We start from the raw sequence: 20542 nt of genomic DNA, 5'->3' as shown, positions 1-20542 counted from the left end.
CTTTGTAGGGGATTGCTGGGCTGTCCTGCGCTGAACATGATTCTGGCAGGTCCCTTCCAACCTAGAACAATCTGTGACTCTTGGGGCTATTTACAAGTGCCTGGAGTGACATGACATGGGGATAAAACTTCAAAATGAAAGAGAGAACGATTAGACTGGATATTAAGACGAAATTCTTGGCTGTGCGCGTGCGGACACCCTAGCACAGGTTGCCCAGAGGAGCTGTGGCGGCCGCATCCCTGGAAGTGTCCAAGGCCAGGTACCACAGAGCCGTGGACAGAATACATCCCTTCCTCACGGCCGGGACCGCTGCGGCTTTAAGGAGGCGGTCGGGGCGTGTGCCCGGCCCATCGTGCGCGCTCGGGAGGCCGGGCCGGTGCCGCCCCGGTGCCGCCCCGCTGCCGTGTGCCGGCGGTGCCGCCATGTATCGCCTGTGCCGCCTGTCCCCGCTGCTGTCCCCGCTGCTGGCCCCCGTCCCCCCGCGCTGCGCCCCCCGCCCCGCCTGGGCCGCGCTCCCGCCGGGGCCGGGCCCGCGCCGCGCCGCCGCCAAGGTACGTGTGAGGGCTGAGGGGCCGCCTGCCGCGGGGCTGCGCGGAACGGCACAGAACGCCCCGATCTGAAAGTGTTCCTCAGCTTTTTGGAGGTGTCTTTAAATTTTTTTGGAGGTGTCTTCACCTCTACTCCCTCGCATCCCCATGGGATCATTAAAAAATCGTGTTTATCCCGGGTTTCTGTGGGAGCTGGTTTGCACCTGCTGGTGGTCGCATTGTCAGTGTGAGCTCTCCGGGATGTCTCGTCTACAGTTTAATTTCTACGGCTTAATTTGCGGCGTGGTTTCTGCTGCCTCGTTGCGAAGCATCACGGGGTGTTTTAGATATGTTTTCATGCTTTAAATCGCATAAATGATGCGAATAAAATCGGCTTTTTAGCTGAAATATTGTAGCAGAGTGACATGGAAATAGGCAGCAGCTTTACTTGCTAAGCTGTACATTATTCCGTACATGACTCCCCTGGGTACTCCAAACAGTATCTGTTGAAGTGGTTCTTTTTTAACGTTTTGCTTCAATACCGTTCCTGGTGTGTGAGCCTGGGAACACGGGTGAATTGGAATGGACTTGGAAGATCAGAACAAGCGGGTTTTCAGTCCTTATGATCCATCCATAAGACCCAGAGCTCATGAGTCACAAAAGAAAAATCTAAAATTATCCATTATGCTTGAAAAATTTAGATACAAGAATCAGGAGATGTTTTATTGCTGTCAGTATTTCTTCTCTGGCGAGCATGGGGGGTTTCCAAGGGCTGCCTCATTGCTACCTTCCACTGATGTCTTTTCAGATTGCTTTGGCGTATGGTTTAGTATGAAGTTCTGCGCTTCAAATGTACCCAAATAAAAATCTGTCAATGACTTCTACTGTGACAAACATTTTCAGTGCAGTTGGACTCTTGACACCAGCCCTGGCATGTCCCTGCAGTTGTTGTCTACACTGTGGCAACAGAATTGCTTGTTCCTGTCATCGCTTGCAGTTCCCGGTTCTTCCTTTTATCAGCTCATCCATTAAGGGTGATTTATAGGAATTTAAACGTTGGATCACTTCCATCAGGGAGCTGTTACTAAGTGGTACCGGTTGGGCTTCCAGTGCCACTGGCTGCTTAGCCCTGGAACAAAAAGCTGTGCTCCAAGGAGTCGCTGGGTAAAGCTGAGCAGTGGGTGGAAGCAAATAGCTCTGACACCTCAGTCTCATGTCTCAAGCAGCTGTGTGGGTGTGCCTTGGCACACATTTGGATAAAATAATCTGGTTTTAATTATGAAACTTGAATTGTGTAAGAATTTATGCCAAGCTCAGTGCATCCCTTTGACAGGAATAGTTGGGAGAAGGGAGCTTGCCTGGGCTCTGCCGCAGCATCTGCTGTGCTGATGTGGAAGAGCAGAAGTGAGTTACTGTCTTCCCAAATCACTGTGTGCAAGACACTTCAGACTGGTTCAACTAACTGCAATATGATCTTGTGCTTAATGCTAATAAATACTTTTAATTGTTTTCTTTCTAGGATGCACGTGAACCCCTCAAAAAGACAGCCACTGATCCCAGTGCTGAAAACAAGAAACTCAACAAATCCCAGCAGCTGAAACAAGTTTTTAAAGAATATGGTGCTGTAGGAGTTTCCTTCCATGTTGGAATTTCATTAGTATCTCTGGGAATCTTCTACTTGGCTGTGTCAAGGTGAGGTTTGTATAGCTGTCTGCCACCTCTGGGTAATGGTAAAAGTAAAATACATTTACCGTTGTGCTTGTCTCTGGCAGGAGACAGGCACCTTATGCCTGCTAGATCTATAGTCACCTCCTGAATTTTGAGTATGGATGGGTCCATAAATGGACCTGATCTCCCATCAGGCATGAGACAAGAGAGCTGTACAAGGTCTTTTTGCACAGGTTCATCAGCCGTGAAAACAGCAGACACAGCACCAACATAACTGACTGGGCAGAGAATGTATTTGTTTTGCAGATATCTTTTGTTCTTGCTTGGTCTGGAGAGATAGAGCCATGCAAAAGTGCTGGGGCCTGGAGATAAACTTTTTTTTTCTGGGTGTTGAACACAGTTTGTGCAGTGGAACTGCAGAAAACAGCAGCCACTAGAACAAAATTACAGGGAAAATGTAACAGAACTGCACGGGAGTCAGGCGGGGAATTTTGTGTGGGGCTTTGTGGGAATGCATCAGTTACATGAGGTGTTCCAGCTGAGGAGACAGGGGAATGTGTTGTTTCTCCAAACATTCCCTGCTGCTTATTCCTGACTCCAGTGGGGAATATGTGAATGCCTGATTCCTCCTGCTCACTACATTGTGCCACAGGGTAATAACATTTTTTTTCCTTAAGGTATTGTTGAATCCCTGATGAAATCTGCTATGTCTATATTAATGAATCTGGTGGATAATGCTCATTGGAGATCTGTAACACTTCCTTCACTTGCTAGATTTTACATAATTTGTCATTTTGTGTTAGAACACTAGGCCTAACAAGAGGTACCTCGTTTGGTTTGCATTGGTCTGTGCTTAGGTGATAAATTTCCCCAAGACACAGAATAGAGTTGAACGTAAAATTTGGGAAGATGAAGTTCCAATAGAAATTCACAGTAACCTTTGAGAATCACTATGCAGAGAAATTTTCTCTCTAAAGGCTGAGTTGGAAGCATGATACATTAAATTCCCCGAACGAAAAACAAGCACTTTCTCTTTTCTATCTCAAACTAAAGCACTCTTCCCTCTTCCCGCAGCGGTGTGGACATGAGCGCAGTTCTGCTCAAGCTGGGCTTCACGGAGGCCTCGCTGCAGTCCCGGATGGCAGCTGGCACCAGCACCTTCGTGCTGGCCTATGCTGTGCACAAGCTCTTTGCCCCAGTGCGCATCAGCATCACCGTGGTGTCCGTGCCCTTCCTCGTCCGCTACTGCCGCAAGGTCGGCTTCTTCAAACCCCCTGCCTCCAACCCCTGAGCCCTGCCTGGCTTTTTGTTTTCCAGTGCTCCACATCCACGTAGCTCTTCAGGTGCGAAGTTTAAAGGACTTATTTGGGTTCAGGGTGACCTCGTTTTGCGTTTCTTACTTGGGCTTTCAGGTAATTGTGAGAAGTGCTGTCCTTGTCTCCCTTCCCTTTTGCCACTTACTCTTTGGAAAAACCTGTTCAAATGGGATCTGGTTTGCACTTCAAGTGGGAATATAAATGCTTGACAAAGAGCATAGTTCTGGGTTTTTATAATCCAGCTTTTTGAACCTTTTTTTTCCTTTTCAAAACAGAGTCATAGCACTCATTTATTACTGTGTAGCTGAGAAACAGTGAGATTCTCTTTCCAGTAGAATAAACAATATCTCACTACAGGGGTAGTTCTCTTGATAAGGGTATATATTGGAATCTAAAGTGGCAGGTGGGTGTTTTTTTGTTAGGAGAGGCTTTTATTATGGCCTCTCTTGCAGTATAACACAGGCACTGAACTCACTTAAGTAGGAATACCCATATGATGGATTATTGCACAGTCATAATTGGTTTAGTCACCAATAGGTGATGGACTGTTCTGAAACTACATGTAGTGCTTCCATATTCCAAGATTTTATTGTCTGAAAATGTGCTGGCTAGGAGCCAGCTTTACTAAAGTCCTTTTTTTTTCCTAAATGTCTATAGACTCAGAAGAAATCCTGAGTCTATTGAAGTCACTGTAACCAGAATTACCTATGTGAACATACTCCAAAGAGCATCAAGGCAGAGATAAGCTGGTGATGGTTTAACTTTGTACTGGAAACTTTTTTTTTTTTTTTTTAAATCTTAAAAGTAAGCCCAGCAGCTTTCTGCTCCTGTGGGTGAAACTCAAATTGCACCTGAAGTCCAAACATTCCAATTTGCAGCTTCCCAGGAAGAATTCCTGTGCTTTGGGTGAAGACTGGTGAATGCAGCAATGAGGGGGTTTTGCCTTTCCTTATGGGGACACTGTTATGTTAGAATGTATCATCCACCATCCACATTCCACCTTCCAGTTAACCCAAAGACTGATCCCAAAACAGATAAGTGAGTAACACTGGGCTAAGCCTGGGTTTTGGGCTCAGGCCTGTGCTGCTGTGAGTTTGAGCCAGACCTGGGGGTGTTTGGGACCTGCTGTCCACTCTTTTCACATTATCTTTGTGCTTGCACTTACCCCAAGGTGGGTCTGACACATCTGCTCATACAGAGCTGTGATTTAAGTAAAATAGCAGGAAGATAGCCTGATGCTTTTGATTTTTGCTAAAATTTAATGAAGAGAAAGGAAGGAATTGTGGAGTTTTGATGAGAGTTGGCTGAGGGAGGAAAGGAGGAGCAAATAAGCTCTTGTGATGAGCAGCTGCTTGCCTCCCCTCAGCCAGAACATTAAATTGCACCTTAACTCCTTCCCCCCACAGGAAGGCCCAGCTTTCCTGTGTACCAAGGGTAAGAATTCCTAAATAACTCTTGAGGCAGCCTTGTGTACTTCAGCTAGAATCATTTCTGAGAAGTTTTGTCATAAACTGGATAGAGAAGGAATATTCAGAGCTTCTTTTTTAAAATCCTGTGTAAAGCTGAACTCTTTCAAAATAAATGTACCTAAAAGTCAGTAGAAGGCACCAGCACTCAGCTAGAGTTTTCTTGCTGTAAAGAAACAGCTTCAGATAAATTATGGCCAGACTTCTGATTAGTTAAGATAGATATGGTTGTATAAACTACTGGCAGTTTGTTTAGATGAATTTTTTTGCAAAGTATATTTTAAATTAATTCAAGAATATATTTTGAATTCTGGAATCCTTACTTGTAGAAGGATCTTTTTTAAAATTGTTTATAAAATAGCCAAGTCTTATAATGAAAAGACAATAAATTGCTTTCTCTTAGTTTGCTTGAAGTGTTTTACTGGAAAAGAGTTGGTCTCATTATTTTGGTGGCAAGGGGCCTGACCCTTGGTCCAGTTTAAGGAATGTCTTACAACATCTGGTGTTGTTACTTCCTGTTACACAACATCTGAAAGGATTTCTGAAAGGGCTGGAAAATATTATCAGATGGGAGATCTTTGAATAAATTCTTTGGAAAAAGGACAAAGCAGGCCAAGCTCAATAAACCAACCAGGTTAAGTAGTAACACATTTGGTACTTACCTGGTAATCCTAAACTGGGCTTGTGGGATAGTAAATGAGTGTGTGGTACCAGCACTTTGAGCTTCTTTTTTGACAGGTGGGAATTACACTTGTGGGAATTCACCTCTGGCCCCAGGAGTAGTTCAGCTGTGCTAGTGCCAACCAGTGCCCACAAGGAACCTCACCCTGCTGGGTGCAGTATGAGAAGTCTTTATTTTACAAATTGAGTGCTCACATTTAAAACTAGAGACAAAAGCAATTGCCACATCATTTCAAGAACACTTGAGAAAGGCATTCACCTCGCTCAGTTTCAGGTTACACCACAGGTAGGAGACCCTGAGCAGCCCAGGGAGGGAGGAGCAGGCATCGCCAGGATATTGCACTGTTCAATAAGGCAGAACAACAACTTCTCTTGGTGGAACAACGAATCATTTTCAGCACAGACCACAGCACAGGAGCCTGCAACAGCTTCTTACGTACATCAACAAACCTGGCCCACATGGAACTGGATTTCAAGTACATTAAATATTCCCCAAGCTCCAGCTAGAAGTCAAATAATTTGATGCTGCAATTCAAGTGTAAGACATCAGCCAACCCAAGGATTTGCATCCCAATTGCCACTAGATTCCAAGACCTGCTTTTCCTATTGTAAGCATTACAGTAGTCAAAGTACAAGGCTCCTCTTGTTGATCCCACAAGTCACCCTCCTAAAACTATGTTTTGGATGGGGCAGCACCATCACTCTTCTTGCTGCTGGGAATCTTGGTAGAGTTTGCTATGATCCAGGGATGGAGAAGGACATCCTTCAGGGGCAGGCGATGGAAGGGGTTATGCTTCAGGAGCTTGGAAATTAAATCCCTTGCACCTTCTGTTACAAATGGAGGAAACTTGAATTCCACCTAAGGAGAAAGGACATTAAAAATTACACAGAAGTTCTTTAGCAATAACCAAACTATAGAACCAAAGGGCTCTAATCAACCTCCAAGTTACACCTTGAAAGCTTTGCCAGCCTTGCAGGCCGTGCATCTTCTGCTTATTAAGATGAGACCAAATAATTTCATCATAATCCTGGTTCCTCATAATTCACAGGTTGTAGAAGTATTTGTGTATTGTGTTTGTTTTCTTCATGCTTCAAACTTAAACATTTCTAGAACTAAAAGCACAACCCAGATAAGCACTGGCACTTACCCTGGAAATAGCTCTGTAGGTTTCCTGATAGGTTGCTGCTTCAAAAGGTGGTTTCCCTACAAGGAATTCATAGCACAGAACTCCAAGGCTCCAAACATCCACCTTTTCATCATGTGTTCTTCCCTCAATCATTTCAGGAGGCAGGTAGTCAAGTGTCCCACAGAGAGTTGTTCTCCTGAAGAAAAGTCCAAATTAATCATTGATGAAGATAATTATAGGATCTATTTCAAGAGCCAGATAAAGACTAATGCTGGCAATCATCTGCACCTCAGTGCACCCACCTGAATGGGCTCAGCACCACAACAGCTGGGAAAGAAAAGCCAGCAAGACATTTTCTACTTCTCCTGAAAGTATCTGTCCCTGCAACTAGTCTTAGCTCCTTTCTTCACCCCTTCAACACCTTCTTCAACTTGCTAGAAGAGATCTGTTCCTCCTTTGTCGGGTGCAATTTCACGCTCTCTAAGAAATAACCGAATTGCCAGTGTAATGTTTGAGTCCAAGTGCTGGTTTGTCGTCTCAGGGACCATGGTAACCCTGCAGTAAACTACATCTCTTTCAGGGTCAGCAAGGTTTGACCTAAAAGTCAGGATAACAACATTCCCACACCAGTTGACTGTTAGGACCTCTGTTGTAGCAGCATTTTTCACCAGTATTTTAAGAAGTTCACATGTACCTCCCTTCTACAACTGTGACACAAAAACTAACACTGGCTACAGGAGCTCACTGCACAAGAGACTGAATTCTCACCTAGAAGATGGAGCATGCACAGACCACCCAAAGTCAGCAATTTTTAACTCTCCATTTGATCCAAGCAGCAGGTTCTCTGGCTTGATGTCTCTGTGGATCACACTCTTGGAGTGACAGTACGAGAGGGCATCTGCAAGTTCTGTGATGTACTGGGTGCAGAAAGAACAATCTTTAAGCCACAATGGCATTGTCACCTGAGTTTATCTGGCTGCAGCACAGCCTTTTTGAGGCATAATTATTGTTTTAAGTTAAAGCAATTATTCCTTAACCCTTGAAGTCTGGCAATACAGGCTGTGCCTTGCAATATTAAACAATTCCGAACATAAATTCCTGCACAGCACTAAGTCTTCCCAATTATTCCCTGTCCCTATGCCAGCTAGCAGCTAAGGAATCTCAGTTTCTCCAGCAGAATACAGAACGTGATCTGAAGAGCTGGCACTATCCCACAGATATCCCAGATACACAGGGTAATGGATAGGAAGCTGGAACAACCTACAGTAGCAGTTCTTGGCTCATCAAACTTGGTGAGCTTCTGAAGTTCCCTGTAGACTTCTCCACGAGGTGCATGCTCCAGGATCAGGTAGACTCTTGTCACATCATGGAAGTAGCCATATAATCTGAGAATGTTGGGGTGCCTGCAAAGAGATTTCAATGTTCTTCTGAACCAGGTGTTTGTCCAAAACCTTTAATTTCCTTGTCCTGCTCCCCCCTTTCAAGGCAAGCATGGGAATTTCATCCCATAAGTGTTCCTTCACCTCACAACAAAGAAATCTTATCATAAAGGGGAAACCTTATCATAATCAAGGTTACTTTATTTGGATGCAAACAAAGCAGAGTATTTAGTCACTGCATTTTACCTAAGATGAGACTGTATTTCCACTTCTCTTCGTAGTTGATGTTCTACGCCAGCTTCCTCGAGTTGGGTTTTAAAGAGCACTTTCAGTGCAAGAATAAATTTGCTCTGTTTTTCACGCGCCAGGTACACATTCCCAAATTTTCCTTTCCCCAGAGGACGACCAATTTCAAAATCATCAAGAGACCATTGCCTTCTGCAAGAGGAAAGTTAAAAGCTGGATAGTTGTGTTGGCTTTGACTCAAATTTATAGTTTGTAACATTCCTGTTCAAAAGATGCTTAGGGCTCTAAACTAGACTTTAGTCTGTAAGAAAACACCAAGAGAATAAAGTAGGCATTGAGATTTTTCAGAAGGAAGTTCTGAAAGCTATTTTCCTTGTTCCTGAAGCTTTTGCAGACACTACACCAACCACACTACTACAAAATGAAATCGTGTTTGCCAAGCTGGGCTCCTTTAGATACTCTTAACCCAGACACATCACTAGGGCATGGCAAAACAATTTAAAGTTGCCATAAACAAATCCAGTTTCATCCCACATTAGACTCCAGCCTCCTGCCCAGATGAGGGAGGCTTTGTTTTCAGGAGTACCTCTCATGACTGGGGCAGCAGCTATCAGTGTTCTCCCATGGGAAGAGCTACTCTGCATTTTGCAAAGCTTTCTTTAGATTACAGCAAGTCCTTGTTCCTGACAAATTGCCAGGTCCAAGGCAGCTTTCCTTGTGTTGTGCCTGCAAAGCGTGAGGGTCACCAGGCTCCACAACCAAGGGAACTCCAGCAGGGCTCAGTTGTCTAGAATTTAAGCATAAAACTTACTTTTTAGTCTCTTCACTTTTCTTTTTAGGCTCTTCAGTTTTCTTCTTAGCAGGCTCTTCAGTTTTCTGTTCAGAGGTGCTCTCAGCTTCAGGGATTTTTGCTGTATGCAGAGAAATAAATCAGTTTATGAACCAGACCCACAAACACAACACAGACACACACAAAGGAGCAAATCAACCCCTGTGCATCATCTGAAGCAGCTTTTAGAATACATTCAATGACATTTTATGCAACCTATCATAACTGACTGCTAGGAAAGGAACAGCACTGGCAAAATGTAATTTTAAAAGCTTTCTGAAAATAAAAACCCATGAACTCTCCCCCCAGAAAAAAAAGTATTCTTGTACATGAATCTCAGAAAAACCTGTAAGGTCTGAGTGCCAATTATATTAACTCCCAGCTGGCTGCTGAGCACCTGGAAGTTTTTAACAGCATATTGGCTCTAAGTGGTTAATTTAGAGATAAATTCACAAGGATGGTGCAGTGGCACCGGAGGTGAACCATGTGCTGCTCTTCCGTTTGGGGGCACAACCAAGAACTTCCCTCCAGGCCTGTTCCCAGCTCAGCAGCAGCTTTAGGGAGTGTCCTGAGTGTCACAGCTGCACACACATGTAAATCATCCTCAGAATTACCAGGTCCTGCAGCCTGGGGAGGTTTTTCACTACTCTTGCTTGCAGCCTGAGGCCTCACAGGGGCTTGCTGGGGCAGTTTGGGTCGGAGCTGCTGCACTGTTTGGTTACTGGACAGTTTTTGGGTTGACAGTACAGGTTTTTGGGATTGTACAGGAACTCGCCGGACAAAGTTTGCAGGACACAGAACACGTTGTGCTGGAGCTCCACTGGTCAGTAACCGGCTCTGGGCTGAATGCTGGGACACAGGGACACGTTTGGGGCCATCCCCAATGGGATTTGCAACCTTCAAAGAGAAATGATAACATGTTAATTGTGCAATAGCACACCAGAACCTTTACAGCCCCATTCAGGATGGCAAAACCACACAAAGCATATTAACAGAAACACTAAAAATCACGTATTGATAGATTAATTAAAATGAAATTTTGTTTATACTGTTCCAAAACCTTACTAGCTCTACTTGGTTTTATGTTAAAATATTGAGAAAGCACCTCTGTTTCTAAATAGAAAAAATATATAATCAGGGTGATCTTGGACACTGCTGCACATGTGTGTCAATAGTGACATATGCACAGTGCTCGGTTTTAAAACCTGTATCTAAAATAATTTGATTATACACCCTTGCTTACTCTTTAAATGATCTTAAGTACTTAAATTATAAGGAGGCCTTCCCCATTTAATAAGACATACTAGTATTAATAATAGTAAATAAAGAAAGTCAGCTCTGGGCACTGTTTTGTCCAGGAGAAAGCTACTGAAAAATAAATTACTAATTTGAAACCTGTAGCGAATGTGCGATAGGGGAAACGCAAAAACCGCCACTCCCTGGAGAGACCAGGCCTACAGAATTCTAATGGCCAACTCCCGGGCATCGAGACCAACGATCCAGTAAAGGAAACTGCTTAGGAAGACGAACATAAACCGCGCATTTCAGGCTTTACCTTGGCAGCGCGGCTGGGGTACGCGGCATGGTTCTCTTTCATGTTCCTGTCCATAGCGCCCGAGCGGGAGCGGCACGCACGGCTCTGCCTGCGGGCGAGAGGGAGCCAACGGCGGTTAGTGGCCGGAGTACAGGAGGTCTCAGGCCCTTTATCAATCACCACCCTTTATCGACAGCGATCCCTTATCAACACCCCCTGCCCGCACGCCCATCGAACCAGGCCAGGCCGCGCCGCGCACCGCGGGCCCGCCACCTCAGGGCCGCTGGAGCTGTTTGAATTCAAACCGCCGCGCCTTAAGTACCCCTTTAAACCCCCGCCGCCCGCCATTGGCCGCCCTCCCGCGGTCCGCGCACGCTGATTGGCTCCTCCTGCGGGCGGCCCGCCCGCCCATTGGCTGCCGGGCGCGCTCCGCCGCGCCGCGAGGGGCGCACGCGCCGCGCCCGCCCGTCCGCCGGCGTTGTCGCCGCGCGGCGCGTTACGCACTTTGCGTAGCGCCGCGCCCCCCGGCGCGCGCCGCCCGCGCACTTCCCGCCGGCCGAGCCGCCGCTTCCGCTACGCAAATCGCGTAACGCGCCGCGCTCCCACCTGTGGCCGCCGCCGCCTCCGCTCCGCCCCGCACCCGGGAGCGCCGCCAGGTCAGTCCCGCTCCCGCCAGACCCCCCCCCGAGACACCCCCATCCACCCCCGGGCAAGGCCGGGGAGCCGCGGTGCTGCCACCGCGCGTGGGGCCGAGCGCGAGCGGGGCCATTGTGTGGGTGCCCCCCCGGACGGGCCGAGCAGGGCCGGAGCCTCCCGGTGCGTCCCGGCCGAGCGGCCCCGGGCAGCGCCACGTGCCGCCAGCGCTTGAGGGCGAGTGCCAAGTGCGAAGGCACCGCCCGGCCCGGCCCGAGCGACGCGCGGACCCCTCGCGTCGCAGCCCCCGACAGCGCCCAGACCCGCGCGGCTCCCGAGGAGACGCCGGGACAGCGGGAGCGCGGCCGGTCAGCGAACGCGGCCCGTGAGTAGCGCAGTGAGCGCGGCGTGAGGCGCTGCTGCCCCGCAGCCCGGAGCCCCCGGGTCCCTGCGAGGCGCCGCGGAGCGAGGAAACTCCAGTCGGCACTTGGGGCTTGTGAAGAACTGCGATCCAAGGCAACTTTTCACTGTCTCCGCGGTGCTGAAAACAAGAGCGAAGGAGACCCTGGTTGTGTGTGTTGGTGTTTACAAGTGGTTCAGGATAGGTAAAAAGAAGATGTCGGGTCGCCGTGTCGCTGCAGCGTGTGACAGACGACAGCTGCCCCGGGGCATGGGGAGCATGGCAGCCCCGCTGCTCGACCCGCGCCCGCTCCGGCTGCCCTTTCTCGAGGCTGACGTGAGTAGGACTCGGGGAGGGGACGGTTTGCGCTGGGGACGGGGCCGGGCCCGCCCGCAACGCTGGACAGCAGCGCCAGCAACTTAATTCCCAGCCCGTTCACGTCGCCGTGTTTGGGATCCGGGGTCTGGCGGAAGCGGCGCTTCGGAGCTTTGCGGCTGCGACACAAAAGAAGCCCCGGGCTCCCCCCGCGCCCGGTGGCGGCCGGGCCCGCGCCGCTGCCCCGCCCGCGATCCCGCCCCGAGCGCGGCTCTGCGGCCTCCGCCAAGGCCCTGCTGCTCCGGGAAGGGGGAATGGGAATGGGGAGAGGGATCCCCGGAAGGGGGAACGGGAGGATGGGCCCTCGGGATCCCCGGAAGGGGAGGAATGGGGAGAGCGACCCCCGGGATCCCTGGAAGGGAGAATGGGGAGCGGGACCCCTGGAAGGGGAGGAATGGGGAGAGCGGCCCCCGGGATCCCTGGAAGGGAGAATGGGGAGCGGGACGCCCAGAAGGGGAGGAATGGCCAAGAGGGACCCCTGGAAGGGGAGGACGGGGAGAAGGACCCCGGGATCCCCAGGAGGGGGGGAAAGGGGAGGGGGCGCCGGGACCCCCTGAAGCGGGGATGGGGATCGGGACCCCCGCGATGGGGGGGGGGGGGGGGGGGGGGGGGGGGGGGAACGCCCGCCTCCCCGTCACGTGATGCGCGGGGTGTGGCGGTCACGTGACGCCGCCCCGTTGTGTCGCCCCCCTCCCCCCCCCAAGAGCCGCCTCCCATCGATGTGCGGGCGCTCGATGCAGCAGCCTTCGCGGAGGAGCGTCCTGCGGGCCCGGCCGCCCCCGCCGCTGCCGCCGCCGCCGCTCGATGCGCTCCGCGCTCCCGCCGCCATCTTAGGGGCAGAGCGCGGGCGGCAGAAGGAAGGCTCGGTACGTACCGGGACCGGCGGGGCCGCGGCTCCGCCAGCGCCCGCCACAGGGCTGCGGGCCGCCCGCGGCCGGCGGGAGGGCGGGGAGGGCGCGGGGCCCCCGCAGGGAGGGCGGCGGGGCCGGCGCGGTGCTGTCCTGCGCGCCCCGTGCATCCATCCATCGGAGCCCGGGCCCGCCGGCAGCACCGGCTGGGTCGTTTCGCTCGTGCCGCAGCTCCGCTGCCGGCTCTGGTGCTGCTTAGCAGAGTCCGGGGCGGTTTATGGCGGAGATGTTCATTTACATAGCCAGCAAGCGCAACAGGTTTTTCCTCCTCTTTTCCTTCCCTTTCCCCTCTCTTTTCCTCCCCCGTTCCCTCTTCCTTTCCTCTCTTTTCTGCTCTCTTTTCCTTTCCTTTTCTTCCTCTTTCTCTTGCCCTTTCCTCCCCTTTCTCCCCTCTTTTCCTTCCCTTTTTTCCTCCCCTTTCTCCTGCCTCTTCCTGCCCCTTCTCCCTTTTCCTCTCTTTTCTCCCACCTTTTCCTCCCTGTTTCCTCCCCTTTCTCTCCCCTTTTCCTCCTCTTTCCCCCCCAGTTTCCTCTCTCCATCTCTGCTTTTCACCAAAACCACAGCAACATTTGGTGCCTGTACTGAGATTTGTTCCAAGGTTCTGGTGGTTTCATGCAACTCTCTTGTATGTGATTTTTGTTCTTCATTCCAGGCCCCCCCAAGGCAGTCCCTGCTCACAATGTATAGGACAAAAGTCAGTTTGAAAGACCGTCAGCAACTTTACAAACTGATAATTAGTCAGCTGCTCTATGATGGATACATCAACATTGCCAATGGCTTGATAAATGAGATCAAACCACAGTCTGTCTGTGCACCCTCTGAACAACTGCTGCACCTAATTAAGTTAGGTAAGCTGGAATCAAAAGCTGACATAAAAGTCTAGTTTCTAAATCCCCAGTGAATTAACAGTTGGTGTCACTGGAAAGACACCTTTGATGCAAAGGTGGTGTCTGGTAATAGCACAACACTTGTGCATTTGGGTACAGCCTTTGCTTCTGTGGGGGTTTTTGAAGGGCATTCCTGTTTCTTTAGAAGCAAACCAGATCCCCGAGTGTTGCCCAAATCTGCTTGAACTCCTCTAAGGACACTCAGTGTCCTGGGTGAGTGGCAGCTTTCTCAAAACATCCCAGTAAATGGGAACACTGAGCCCACAGATCTGAGGGAAAGCGTTACCTTCACAGTTCTGCTGACTTTAGAAGTAATTATTTCTATCTGGTTGTTCCTGACAGGGTTGGAAAGGGAGCAGGTCCTTCCATTGGCAATCTTTGCTGGCTTTTATCAGTCCCCAGGAAAGAACTTCACAGTCTGGGGCCTCAGCAGGGCTGTCACCTGTTCTCTCCCTGTACTCCCTCTGGAAGTGCTGCAGTGTAGGGAAATCAGGGAAAACCCCTGAGCTGCTGTTGGAACAAGCTGACCAAGTCCTGGAAGAGCTCTGGCCATGACACTGTGCGTAACTCAGCTGGTTCTGCTGCCTGAGCTAGCTGAGTTCTGAGGGTATAAATCTGTGAAGCCTTGTGTCTGTTTGAAATATAAGTTTTAGACTTGAAATGAGCAGATGAAAGCAGCAAAAACATCAGCACTGGGCTGAAAACTCTCAGTGTCTGCCCTGTTGCCACTTCCAGTGCTGAACTCTCTGGTCTGTGGCTGCATCCTGGAAATAAAGATAAAAATCTCTAAAGTGGGTTTGAAGAACAGCAACATTTTTCCCTTGCAGTGCTGGGATAGTTTGGCTTCAGTGCCATAAAATAGGAAAAGAATCAGTAATTGCCTTTGGGTTTTTTGCTTTAAAACTCAGGTAATGATGTTGGGGCTTGTTGCTCCCCTGTGAAAAGCTGACCAGAAGCCTGTCCACAGCCAGTGACTGATTCTCAGTGCATTTATCAGCACTTTCCAGTCTCACTGGGGTATTCCCACAGTTAAGGAGGAGCTGTGCCTGCCCCAGCGCAGCCCAGCTCCCATTCATTCCTCCCCAGTGCTGTGTGACCAAACCTGCTCTGCCAGCTCAGCTTCACCCTCAGGGCTGCCTTTCCCAGAACCTTCCCTGGAGCCGTGGCAGGGGCTGAGGAGAAGGGTCCCTGCCCTGAAGGCGTGCCCTGTGTGTCCCCAGGCATGGAGAACGATGACAGCGCTGTCCAGTACGCCATCGGCCGCTCGGACACCGTGGCACCGGGCACCGGCATCGACCTGGAGTTCGACGCCGACGTGCAGACCATGTCCCCCGAGGCGTCCGAGTACGAGACCTGCTACGTGACATCCCACAAAGGGCCCTGCCGGGTGGCCACCTACAGCAGGGATGGACAGTTAATAGCCACAGGGTCAGCGGATGCCTCCATCAAAATCCTGGACACCGAGAGGATGCTGGCCAAGAGTGCCATGCCCATTGAGGTAAGGGATTGGAACCACTCTGGGAGTTGTGTTCATGGCATGCCCAGCAAGGTAAGGGATTGTCATACTGGGAATTCTGTCCATGCCATGCCCATTGGGATAACTCGGGAAATGTAACCACTCCGGGAGTTCTCTCCATGCCATGCCTGTACCTTGTGGCTGCCTCAGTGGGTTGGACTAAATACCTGTCTCAACATATTCCCTACTCCAGCAGCTGCTTGTAAAGTCCTGTTGAAAGAAGAGGAACCAGGGCAGGGACACTGGTGTCACTCCTGGCAGCAGGGAGAGAACTGAGCCAGAAGTGGCTTCTCCTGGTATTGTCTGACCACAGTTTATGCTGAACCCACCTGTGGCCTCTGCAGCCCCCACGGCCACCCATGTTTCCACTGGGTATTTCAGAGCTGTTTCACACACTGATTTGCTTCATCTTTCTCCAAGGCAGTTAGCAGGTGGCAATGAAAAGTGGGATTTTTTTTTGCTCGGAGCACACACCAAATGGTCAGCAAAGAGCTGCAGTTTCAGTGCAGCTTCTCTTGATTGTTCCAGCAGTCAGTGTTTTGCTTTGGGCTCTTTATGAAGGTGATGTTTTCTTGCACCAGTTCTCTGCCACTGAAACTGCTTTGTCCTTGAGCTAAGTAGTTTTGACCTTCATAAAGACACAGGGATCTTACTTGTTGACATGTAAAGGGCCTTCATATAATGAAGGGAACAGACTCTGTGCCTGGTCGTGTCAGAAAGGAGCTGCTGTTCATTCACTCTGGCAAGCCTAAAACCTACTTTTCTTGTCAAAAACCTGCTCTATTTTCCAACAGCAAGATGTTAAATGTTCTTTGTAGGTCATGATGAATGAGACAGCCCAGCAGAACATGGAAAACCACCCGGTGATCCGGACTCTGTACGATCACGTGGATGAAGTGACGTGTTTGGCTTTCCATCCAACAGAACAGATCCTGGCATCTGGGTCGAGGGACTACACACTTAAATTGTTTGATTATTCAAAACCTTCTGCTAAAAGAGCCTTCAAATATATCCAGGTGAGATACTGTTCAGAGCAGCCACAGCTCAGATGTTTGAGTGCTGAGGTGTTGTGAGCTGACCGGTGCCTCAGGGGTTAGGGGTGCAGGGGGACACAGGTACAACAATGGCAGACATCACAGACATTGTGTCTTGAGTTTGTGCATCATGGACACCTGTATTTAAATTCGTGCCAGTCAGCTTTTTGTTCATTAGACCAACTCTAGTATTAATAACTTGGAAGTTAATTTTATTATCTTTGTTTTGGAGGAGCATTTGGGATTAGGTGCTGGTGGGCTGGGGCGATGTGATAGCCCAAAAATGAGGGGGCACTGCAGGCTGCTCTAGGACAAAAGCTACAATGCAGCCACAGGCAGCCTGTCCTTTCAATCCCATTATTTTTGCTGATAATTTCAGTAGTATTTTAGCATTTTAACACCACCAGCACTGACCCTTCCATTTCAGATTTTCTCCTCCCTCACCCCACTGTGCATATTTAATCCAACAGGAAGCAGAGATGTTACGCTCCATTTCTTTCCACCCTTCTGGGGATTTCATCCTGGTGGGGACCCAGCACCCAACATTACGCCTGTATGACATCAACACCTTCCAGTGCTTCGTGTCCTGCAACCCCCAGGACCAGCACACGGACGCCATCTGCTCCGTCAGCTACAACGCCAGCGCCAACATGTACGTGACGGGCAGCAAGGACGGCTGCATCAAACTCTGGGATGGGGTCTCCAACCGCTGCATCACCACCTTTGAGAAGGCACACGATGGAGCTGAAGTCTGCTCTGCCATTTTTTCCAAAAATTCCAAGTATATCTTGTCCAGTGGGAAAGACTCTGTAGCTAAGCTCTGGGAGATATCCACTGGTCGGACGCTGGTGAAGTACACAGGTATGTAGCAGGTGACCTTCCAGCCTCCTTTTCCAGGTGCTGAGCCATGGCAGGGCTGGAAATGTCAGAACAATAATGATTCCTAAAGGCAATGGAGAAACTGCTGCTTTGAGGATAAATTACCCCAGATTTTTGAAAACACTTCCTGTAGACTAATTCCAGAAGAGAAGCTGTGCTTCTGTGTGTCAGTGTAAACGTATTTAGTCTGGAGAAGTTTCTGACATCATTACTCCATTGTTTTGGAGGGAAGTTACCACTGAATTAGGGAAAAATAAGAAACACTGAACCTACTTCAGGGCAGTTGATTTAACCATTAACTCTTGTGGCTCTATAGCCATTGCAATACTCTGAAATGTACCTACAGCTGGTTTGTTCCCTTTTTAGTGTATTTTTTTCAAGTTCGCAGTTGTGTGCGAGGTAGTCATCCTTGGAGCATGCTGACAGTGCCATGCTTGGATCTCATCAGGATTTAGGGAATAATGAAGGCTGTGGAAGCTTTGCATGTGACAGCAGCTGTGGAGAGCCTTTGGGGTCAAGCACTGATGTGCTTAAGCAGTAGGAGCACAAAAGATGCCCAAGATTGGTGTGTGTCCGCTTTGGGGTTTGTAGCTCTCTTTGCACTCCTGCTCCCGGCCAGCAGGGAGCAGCACTTTCCCGGGAAACCTGTGCGGGATCCCAGGTAGGATTTGGTGTGTGCGGTGCACTGTCAGTGTCTGCATAGGAAGCACATTTTATCTGAGGGTATGGCCAGGGCAGGTCATACAACGTGTGCCATGTGATAATACACTGGAAATTCCTCAAGGATCACCAGATTCTGTGGGTTCTCCTCTCTGTGCTCTTTCCCCTTGGTCACAGCTGAAAGCCTCAGGCAAAAATATGAGGCAAAAATGCTCTTAAAGGCTTGGACTTGGCACAGCTGCAGTAGGTAGTTTTAGAATATATACATGGACACCAGGAGGAATTTCCTCATGCAGAAGGTGGTCAGGCCTTAGCAGGAGCTGCCCAGGGAGGTTTGGAGTCCCCATCCCAGGAGGTGTCCAAGGAGGGGCTGGATGTGGCACTCAGTGCTCTGGGCTGGGTGGGGATGGGTCACAGGTTGGACTCAAATCTTTCTGGTCCTGTAACTACAAAAGAATATTCATCCCTGCATCACTTGTTGCTTGTGGAAGTGGTTGGAGAGCAGAGAAAATACAGCTCCTTGGTAGAAAGTTGATATTTACAGAAAATTATTCTTAGGCATTGAAAACTTCCTAAAAGTCACTATTTTGCTGCCTTTATTTAGGTGCTGGCTTGAGTGGCCGCCAAGTACACAGGACTCAGGCTGTGTTCAACCACACAGAAGATTACGTGCTGCTCCCAGATGAAAGGACCATAAGTCTGTGCTGCTGGGATTCCAGAACTGCCGAGCGCAGGAACCTCCTGTCCCTGGGGCACAACAGCATCGTGCGCTGCATCGTGCACTCGCCCACCAACCCCGGCTTCATGACCTGCAGTGACGACTACAGGGCCAGGTTCTGGTACAGGAGGTCCACGACAGACTGAGGAGAGCTTTGCAAGCAGAGCTGCTGCAGCCCTGTGGGACTGTACTGCCAACAGCTGCCTCCGGGGAAGCCGCGCTGGGCCCGGGCTGAATTCTGTCAGACGTGGCAGGAGATAACAAAATACTGACGCTCTTCACCCCACACTAATTTTTTTATTAGTGTGCGTGGTTTAATTTTTTAAGTCATCTCTAATTGTACTGAAGGGAGGGGGGTGGAGAATAAAATGATTCTGGCAGGAAGGGCTAAGCTTGTTCCCCTGCCTTTCTGAATCACACAAGGGATAATGGGACTGTGTCTTGCTCAAACTGGGCAGAAGGAGCCAGTTCTGCTCTGAGTTGTGTTTGTGCAATCCCACTGAACTGTGCTGGAGATCACACAAAGAGCAGCAGAACTTGGTGCAGATACGTTAATGAAGCCTTAAGCTGCCTTCAGCCACAATTCATTGTTTGTAAAGCTCTGGTTTGTATCTTTCAGTCTGGGGTTTTGGTGAATTCTTTTTTGTGTTTTTTGTTTATTGGCCAAGTGGTCCTTCAGTTCTGAGTTGTGCCATAAGAATTCAAACAGGATTTTAAACTGTTTAGATGAATTCAAGAAATGGTCTTCTAGTTCTGGTGTTAAAACTCAGATTTCATCTCATTTTGAATTTACCTTAACAAGTGGGACCTCAGAGTGAATTTCTAATCGTTTTAAGGAATATCCACATTGCAACTAAAATGTGACAGTGCTGCTGCAGGTGAAAATGAGAATAATTTTGCCTTAGAGACCTTTAGTATCCTCTCAAAGAAAGAAACTTGTGCATCTGAATTTTTGTGTATGTACCTCAGAAATGTCACTGTTCCATTTGACTGAGAAACATTCATCTATATCTGTTACACAGCACTTGAATTACATTCTTTTTTAATTAGTCACAAACCCAGTGCCCATCGTTAAGAAACTGTGCTTAAAACTTCTCTAAGTTGGAAAATTCATTACTTATTCTCCCAGAGATCTGCCTGAGCAGAGCCTTAAACTTGTTCTTGGAGGCCTCCTCGTGCAGAGCTTTTGGGCATCACAGCTGGGAGCTCCTTTGCTCAGAGCTCAGCACTTGCCTTCAGGAGGGAATTTAAATGTGAGGTGGTTCTTGCTGCTGGATTAACTTCCCATCACACTGAGGAATTGTCAAGGGCTGGTGAGGGTACAGGTTTTGTCTGTATTTAAATAAAGATTGCTTTTTAAAAAGCTCTTTGATACATAAAGAAGGGATTGTATTTGTTTTCTATATAACAAAAGAGAAGTGGATCAAATATGGGAGGCTGGGGCTTTGGGGACTTGGGAATGATGAATTTGTTGTGTTACACCTGAATCAGGTGCAATTACAAACTCCAAGTGGAGAATGTGGGATGTTCTTTTTAAAAGAATGAAATTTCATTTTCTCTTGAAAAGCTCCCTGTATGCAAAACATTTCTGAGGCTCAGTCCTCTTTGCTCCTCTGCCTCTGAGTTTCTGACTCTTCAGAAGCGGTGGTGGCAAGAGATAGTGGTGCTGGTGGCTTTTTTGCTGGAGAAACAAGGAGAAGCAGAGCTGGAGGGAGAGAAAAGGGTAAGTCCTGACACAGTCACTGAGGTGATGTGGGGT

The 20542-nt window shown here is 49.0% G+C and overlaps 3 protein-coding genes across 5 annotated transcripts; 2 read left to right on the top strand and 1 right to left on the bottom strand.

The window, feature by feature from the left end:
* The first annotated feature begins 390 nt into the window (after positions 1–390).
* FAM210B (family with sequence similarity 210 member B) lies at positions 391–5390 on the top strand. Its single transcript, XM_069034134.1, has 3 exons — positions 391–551; positions 2047–2219; positions 3270–5390. Exons 1-3 carry the CDS (start codon positions 423–425, stop codon positions 3484–3486), a joined length of 519 nt encoding a protein of 172 aa, XP_068890235.1. The 5' UTR covers positions 391–422; the 3' UTR covers positions 3487–5390.
* A 422-nt stretch (positions 5391–5812) lies between these two features.
* AURKA (aurora kinase A) lies at positions 5813–11073 on the bottom strand. 2 transcript variants are annotated; one of them, XM_069034133.1, is made up of 9 exons: positions 11033–11073; positions 10795–10882; positions 9854–10136; positions 9222–9321; positions 8411–8602; positions 8050–8188; positions 7554–7702; positions 6807–6981; positions 5813–6517 (listed from the first exon to the last, which is right to left on the bottom strand). In XM_069034133.1, the coding sequence occupies exons 2-9, from the start codon at positions 10846–10848 to the stop codon at positions 6332–6334; spliced, it is 1278 nt and encodes a 425-aa protein (XP_068890234.1). In that variant the 5' UTR covers positions 10849–10882; positions 11033–11073; the 3' UTR covers positions 5813–6331. The 2 variants fall into 2 exon arrangements, with proteins under 2 accessions (XP_068890234.1, XP_068890232.1); XM_069034131.1 differs by having other exon boundaries at positions 11011–11068.
* Positions 11074–11337: 264 nt separating this feature from the next.
* Positions 11338–20146, top strand: CSTF1 (cleavage stimulation factor subunit 1). Of its 2 annotated transcripts, XM_069033998.1 has the most exons (8): positions 11344–11429; positions 11711–12142; positions 12886–13047; positions 13742–13937; positions 15197–15474; positions 16311–16508; positions 16997–17387; positions 18670–20146. In XM_069033998.1, the coding sequence occupies exons 2-8, from the start codon at positions 12023–12025 to the stop codon at positions 18927–18929; spliced, it is 1605 nt and encodes a 534-aa protein (XP_068890099.1). In that variant the 5' UTR covers positions 11344–11429; positions 11711–12022; the 3' UTR covers positions 18930–20146. The 2 variants fall into 2 exon arrangements, with proteins under 2 accessions (XP_068890098.1, XP_068890099.1); XM_069033997.1 differs by having other exon boundaries at positions 11338–12142.
* The last annotated feature ends 396 nt before the right edge of the window (positions 20147–20542 follow it).

Source organism: Aphelocoma coerulescens, chromosome 20, assembly GCF_041296385.1.
Source record: "Aphelocoma coerulescens isolate FSJ_1873_10779 chromosome 20, UR_Acoe_1.0, whole genome shotgun sequence".
Lineage (NCBI taxonomy): Eukaryota > Metazoa > Chordata > Aves > Passeriformes > Corvidae > Aphelocoma > Aphelocoma coerulescens.
The sequence above is the reverse complement of the archived record's forward strand: the minus strand, read 5'-3'. Positions and strand labels throughout refer to the sequence as shown.